General features: G+C 42.6%; 1 protein-coding gene across 1 annotated transcript in view; it reads right to left on the bottom strand.

Annotated features, from left to right (window-relative positions):
- Positions 1-1,295: 1,295 nt before the first annotated feature.
- The window catches only part of TSHZ2 (teashirt zinc finger homeobox 2), a 315,955-nt gene continuing 309,916 nt past the window's right edge, over positions 1,296-7,334 (bottom strand). The window contains exon 2 of the mRNA XM_054981845.1: positions 1,296-6,310. Within this exon, the coding sequence (XP_054837820.1) occupies positions 3,240-6,310 (3,071 nt within the window). The 3' untranslated portion in view covers positions 1,296-3,239. The remainder of the gene's footprint in view (positions 6,311-7,334) is intronic.

Here is a 7,334-nt window from a genome sequence, read left to right as displayed (position 1 = left end):
CATATTGTCTTTACTTCTCCTGCTCAGGATTTGTTACAGGTTTTGGGAGGCCATGGGCATGCCTGCTACTAGGCCCCCTTTTTGTCCTCCCACCAACATACCCCCCCACACACAGGGGTATGCCCTCTAGCATGCTTTCCCACCACTTGCAGTCATTGCAACCAACACTGCCTGCATGCCCTTTCCCCGATGGTGCTGGGTGGTGGGTGCAGCTAGGAATGCCACTGCCACAGCCCACAGGAAGGCTGATGGTCTGTGCAACACCCACATGCCTTTCTCCAGCAGCATTAGACAGCATATACAGCTGGGAGCAGAGGTGGCAAAGCACTCACAAGCAGGGAGTGGAGGATGTGAGTGCAAGTAGAGGAGATGTGTGAGTAACGATTCAGCAGCAGTGGGTCCCACCAGAAGCCACAGGCCTTAGCAGCTGCCCCACTTTGCCACTTTGATATTCACATTCCTCTGTCCTTTGTGTTGTGGAGGTGCCTCCCACATTTCTCTGATCTATAGGATGGGAGTTTTGCCCTTGGTATCATGGGGAGGGGAACCATAGCTTCTGGGCAGGACTGTGACGGAGGTACTACCATCCATCTCTGTCATCTTCTCTCTGCCTCCAACTGAAATGTTTCCTCCTTTTATTCTTGGAGGAAGTAGGGAGGAAGACAGCTGTACTACTGCTGGCAGCCCTACAAGACTTTGGGCTGGGCCATGTTATATCAGGTCGCACTGCCACAGAGTCTATCTCTGACTACACATTTCAAAATCACTGCACAAGACCTGGATAGTAGTTCAGTTGAGAAAAAAAAGGAGGTCTCATTGCATATGAGACCACACAACTGAGACCATGAATAATCCAGACAAATGGGGGGGCGCATTCTTCTGTGGAATACATCATTTATAATTCTGAGTAGCAGAACATGCTACCATGCTACTGAAAATGGCACACTGCTCTGGTGCTTCCAATTATATGGGGAAGGGATACCACTTTGGTCAAAGTCTGGAGAGCGTGGGATATAAACTGTTTTAATACAGTATTTACTCAAAAGGATGATGAACCTCAATGTAAGATGAATCCCCTACAAATGTTATACATATTTTTAATTATTTGAACATATTTGTAACTTGCATAAGAATGTAAGATGACCCCCTCTTTTTCACAGTACACCTGGGGGGGCGGGAATCCTAGTCTTCCTTTTGGGTAAATAAATAAATGATGCAGAGGATGCCACAATCTGGCAAAATAAGCAAAGAGCAAGACATTAATACTTTTATATGTGACAAAGGAATTTATTACTTTTATATGTGACAAAGGAATTCCACAAATCATTCTATGAGGCCATATAATCACTAAATAACCAATGATTTTGACATACAGATTTTCTGTGTACTGGTATAGAGTTTCGTCTGTTTTACAGTTCAGTTATAGAGACTTCACATTTTGCAGATTCGGAATGTTCAAGATGAAGCCAATAAAAAAATCCCAGATGGTGAGGACATTTTTTGGTCCTTGAATATTAATATAGGTGGGTGACAAATACATAGTGGGCAATTACATTGCAGAGAATAGATGTCACTTGCCTGTATACGTACCCTCTCAGGGTTCTTTGACTCTTATGCTAGCTTTGCAGGAGTCATAAATGTGACGTACATTTGGACACTGAAACCTAAGCATAGCCACTTTGGATATTCCAAAGAAGTGGTGAAAGAAGAAGTGAGGTTTGTACCTCCTCTTCCAGAGATTTTGGGCCTTGTACAGAGGATGGGAGAATACGCACCTCCACGTTTTGGATGGTACCCAGAGATGTAAGAAAATGTGTTCCAACTTGTGTTTGTTCTATCTTATAATTGTCTTTTAAGACTTTATTTTCTTTTTTTAACTATTTGGAACATGGAAAACTAGTTAAACACATTACAAACAAGAAGTAGCTCACGTTCCACCTTCATCTTGTTTTTTTGGAATGTCTAAAGTAGATTCTTTTTCTTGCTTGTACCTTCTGGCACCTGTCTGGTGCTGCAAGAATTTCAGTTGTGGCTCTTCCTTTCACTTCACTTAGGGTGTTTTTCCTCTTCAATAGCTGTTTGGGTAACATTCTTAAATGGGGGTTTGCTTCTTTACAGCCTTTTAGGGACACATTTAAAGAGGGTTCCCTTTCAAAAGAGGCCAGAGTTACTCTTCCATGTCTTACGAGCATACAAAACTGTTGTATACTTGTCTGGATCCTGTGATAAATTTCTGACATCTGGCTCCCCTACTTTGTGCTGTTCCTACGGATCCCTTTCCCCCCTGGAGTGGTAATCCAGAGAGCATTTTGGGCTGCAGCTTAAGGGGGAATTCATCATGTCCCATTACAGTGATGGGAATGCCTTTCATTAGAGGAGATTTACCATGGAATCAAAATCCCTTAGTCCATACAACCTCTGACTGTGTACTTGGACTGGCATCTACTCTCAATCACAGTTCCACTTAGACATTCCCAGTTCTGTCACCAGAAATCCTTCAGCAGGGGATACTGGGGGACGAATAAGGGGCCCTGAGCATGCAAAATATACACTCCTACTGTGTGATGGACCTTCCCCATACCATTGTCTCAAAATAAGGTAAGAGGTGTGTGAGTAATTAGCATGAAGATGATGGACAATTTTCTCAAAAATATATCTGATACAATAATGGGCAATGAAGTTGGAAATGCGTTAAGGGAATAACCACAAAATAGAGAAATCCCATGTCTGAAACTGGACACTGGACATACACAAAACTCTTGTCCAACTTGCTGCTGTGTCTCCTGCTGGCATGTACAGACTTGGGACAAATGACAGAGATGCTTAAAACATTATAAGCAGATACAGTTTTAACAGAAGCTATTAGAGTGACGTGTCCACCATGCTTTGCTTTTCAAATGCAAGGCTAATGGGTTGGGTAACTAGGCAGGAACATGGAATCAACACCCAGTATGGCTGTGAAATCTTTTCTCAGCAGAAGTTCCTGCACCTGTAATAGCAGTATGACTTCATGAAATGCACAAAACGTATCATGGAAATGGATTGATGGGAGAAGGTGCACTCATTAAATTTCTCCCCTCCATGCAGCAGATACAGACCGAGGTGCCTCTGTCCGAAAGGAAACTGGCAACTTTGACCCATATAATAGTTTTAAGAAAGCAGAAGTGCTTTAGGAGCCCCCTGTTTACAAGTATAACATTGAAACCCATTGGGCAGTTAATGCATGCATACCTTAGGAGTTATTCTTCATCCACTTCTGCTACAAACTGTGAATGGTGTTCTGGTGACTTGCTGTGTGTTTTGCTTAGATGAAGTTTTACGGCATGTTTGCTCACAAATGTCCGAGAGCACAACTTACATTTGAACTTAGAGTCTGTGTCCTCTTCCCCAGCTATTGTTTCAGGAGATCTTTGAACTGAAATTCTGGAGATTTCTTGCTCTACCTTGGTTTGCTGCTCCACAGCCAACTTGTTCATGTCTTTCATTTGGAACCCTAGATGGGATTCTAAATGGCTGATGTAAGTCGATGGGGTTCTAAACTGAGATGCACAGTCACTGCAATAAAAGATGGGGTGCCCTTTATCCATGTTTTTCAAAAACTTTGTCCCTCCAGTTTTTCTGAGTTGGTACTTGACATTGGCCAACCAGTGGCTGATGGTAGTCATGGACAGTCCAGTAAATTTGGAGATCTGCATGCGTTCTTGGGGACCCAAATCTGACAACAAATATTTACCTTCAGATGTTTGGAAGAGACTGGAAGCAAACTGAGCTTGCAAGATGAGGAGGTGCTGAGGATTCCAGTTGGATTGCCTTCCCTTTCTTTTGTGTAAAGTGGAGACTTCTGTGGAGACATCTTCGAAACGCCGGACATCCATTTCCAGTTTCATTGGTGGGATCCTAGATGAGGAAGCAGGTTTTGGTGTCGTAGCTTTGGGGAGAACTTTGACCATGTCTGCAATGTCAGACAGTGCGTGCTTCTGAGATGGGGAGGTGCAAGATTGTGCTTGAGCAGATGCTTCCTTCTTGCTTTTAGATTTGGTCAAGTCTATCGGCTGGTCATTGTTTTCAAACACATAACGCCTGGATGTAACACCTGTGGATTTGGGTGGCGTTGGGGTGGGAGATAAAACTGGCTTCTCAATCATATTTAAATTAGGCTTATGGAACACAGAAACTGAACTCGAAGTGGGGCTGGAATTGGACTGAGGTCTCAAAGGCTCATTTGCTTTACCCAAGTGGTTATTCAACACAGATTGCAGGGCGCTCAGTGGGTTTAAACAAGGCAAGTCGGAGGAGTGGTTAGGGGCAGCACACCCATTGCTGAGAGACAACGTTGCTGGCTCCTTTGTTTTTGATTTTTCTTTCTCCCCATCTTCTATTGCTGTGTCCTCCTTCAAGGGACTAGGATCTGGCTTTTGGGGTTCTACGGATACTTCAGCTTGAGGGAGAGATTCTTCATCATTCTGACTGCTGGGGGAAGTGTCCACTTTGTTCCCCTCTTTAACGTGGTCCTTTTGCGCTTCCTTTTTAGCATCCATTTCCTTCTTCACTTGAGTGCATTGGGCCATGTTAGTTGAGACAGGAACCAGAGGCATCACTTTCCACTTGGGAGCAATAGGCCTCAGCTTATTTGTAACAGTTGGCCTGACTTGGAGAACTTGAGACCCTACTGGTAAGGAAGGTTTTGATCCTTCAGAGAGCTGATAAGCTGCATGGATACTAGGATATGCACTCCAACTGGGAGCTCCATTTTGAGCTTTGTTGATGGCTGTGGTGACTGTATTTTCTAAAGACTTCAAAATGTCTCCACCACCTTTTGAAGCATCTTCTAAATCTTCCTCCCTAAGATACTGGTACTTCATTGTAGGATCTATTGGTTTCTGAAGGGTGTCTTCATAGTCTTCATTCTTTACTATTTTCTCATCTTTGTTTGTTTCCTCAGGTTTATTTTGCTTGCTTTCTTTTTTCATGTCTGAAACAGGAGCAGCAAGCTCTGTAGCTGCATTACTGGAAGGTTTTGAAAGTGGAGAATCACTCGCTGGTGCCTCGGACAGTGACTGCATTTTCTCCACAGCCAGGGGATCCAAAACAAGTTGTTTCCCTTTCTTTGAGGCAGAGCTCGTGACTTTCAGGAAGTGACCCGTGACCATCATATGTGTTGTAAGTTGCTGTAAGGTATCATGTGAACTCCCACATTCCATGCACTTCAGAATCTGTGATTTACAGGCTTCGAACTGCCATGTGTAACTGGCCCCATTCTGGTAACCATAGCGATTGTTAGATGACAGCTGCAGGTTTGCATTTTTCTGAGAAGAAAAAGGGTCTGCAAATGACCCAGTGGTAGAGTCTGGGGAGCAAGGCCTGTTAACATCGAAGACACGTTTCTTCGCAGGAGTTACCATTTTGGAAGAAATGGTAGGGACTGGCTCCTTCAAAGGCACTTTTTGGTAGTGTTTTGTTTTTATCATATGAACGCTTAAATCTTGAAGGGAATCAAAGGAGTCACCACAGAACATACATTTTAAAACTTTCTGGGCATCTTCTTTATCCATGTCCTGGAAGGCCCTTTTTCGGGGCTTGGAATAACTCGTAGGCCTGTGCTTGTCTTTTTTATGGTTGTCATCTTGGTAATGACCGCTCTCGTTCATATGGACCGTGAGCTCCACCAAGGTATCATAGGCAGCACTGCACTGCCTGCACCTAAACCGACTGGCTCCTGTGAATACAGTTCCACACATTTTGCTGCTCTGTCTGTAGAGCTGCACAGAACTGAAAAGGTTTGGTTTTGAGACAGGCCTAGTGGGTAAGCTCTGTTGCAGGCTTTTGGTCAAGGCATCCTGATGCCAATCGAATTCACTTTTGCTCGCCCCGTTTCTGTGATCACATCCCCTCTTCTCTGAATTGGACAGCTTGAGTCCTAACCCTAAGCCCGTCCAATAAGAGTCTGAAAGAATGTTGGCATAAACCGCTGTCATTTTATCCATGCAACTATGTGCTTCACTGGGAAGTTTGGGCTGGGCATTGGCTTTGGGGTCCTGCGTCTCTCTAGAGCAAAGGCTTTTGATGTCTGCCACGTGGTCACTTGCGTCGCTTAGCAGCGATTCGTTTTCAACATCCTGGTTGGAGATGTGACTTACTGGAGAATTCTGGTAGCTAAAGCTTCCTTTCAGATCAGGGCCCATGTCATGTTCTTCGTCCGTGCCGGGGTCATTGCTGCCCTGAAGATGAGCAGTCGAATTGCTCTCATCATCGTCCTCTTCTTCCTCTTTTATGTCTTCATCATCTTTCAGATCATCTTCTTGGACGTAACCTGAAAAGGAATACCAATATGTGAAATATCAGCTTAAAGAAGAGCTTTTACACATTCATTTCTCTAGATTTGGCATTTGCTTTCCCTGCAGGATTTCACTTTAACCTTCTACTTTATAGACTGTTAGCACAAGATGTGAAAAAGCTGGTGAAGCTTGCCAGTTTTTTGTTGGCAGATGATCATAATTCTTTGTAACTTCTAGAGATTCCGAGTTAATAATTTTCCTGTTGCAATAGGAAAGTACTAACCATCCCTTAATAGAACAGTGATAAAATTAATCTGTGAGATCATTTTAAGTCCCATTAAAGTGATGTGATCAAATGGATATTATCCAACTCCAGAAAATGACAACTGGCCAAGGAGTGAAAGCATCTTGCCCTAATTTTATTGCTTCTGAAGACTATGGAAGTTGAAAAATATTATGCTGTTTGATCAGCCAAACCAGTCATTTCAGGATGCTCACAAAGATGCTACAAAATGAAATCTCGATGGCTTACTCATGAGAAATTCTACCAATGTAGTAAATGCACATCACATAGAGAATATCCTGAGAGCATAAGACTCCCTTAATCTTTTTTTTATTATTTTTATTTTGTTGTTTTTATATCTTGCCCTCCCCACAAGCAATCTCATGGTGGGCCACATCAGAAAAACCACAATTTAAAATACAATTAATAACAGTTAAAATTATAAAAATAAAATAAATAAAATCTGAGAAACTACTAATTAAAAATACTTAAAAAACATAAATTGACAAACCGAAATACAATTTTCTCTTACACTTTGCAGATTACCTTATTTCCATTTTTTTTTAAAAATCCTGTAAGCTATAAAAAAGCTATAAAAAAAAGAAATATTTCTATAAGGGAACACTGAAATTTGCGCAAAGAAGGCATAAAATTTGCAATCCATGCCCAGAAATAACAATGTGAAAATCCCCACCCACCAAATGAACCAGCCTAAAAGTTCGTGGCGGTTTGTCAGAAATGGAATCTGACGAACCGTGGTTCGCAAACCACGAACC

This window comes from Eublepharis macularius, chromosome 5 (assembly GCF_028583425.1).
Source record: "Eublepharis macularius isolate TG4126 chromosome 5, MPM_Emac_v1.0, whole genome shotgun sequence".
In the NCBI taxonomy this organism is placed as follows: Eukaryota; Metazoa; Chordata; class Lepidosauria; order Squamata; family Eublepharidae; genus Eublepharis; species Eublepharis macularius.
The sequence above is the reverse complement of the archived record's forward strand: the minus strand, read 5'-3'. Positions and strand labels throughout refer to the sequence as shown.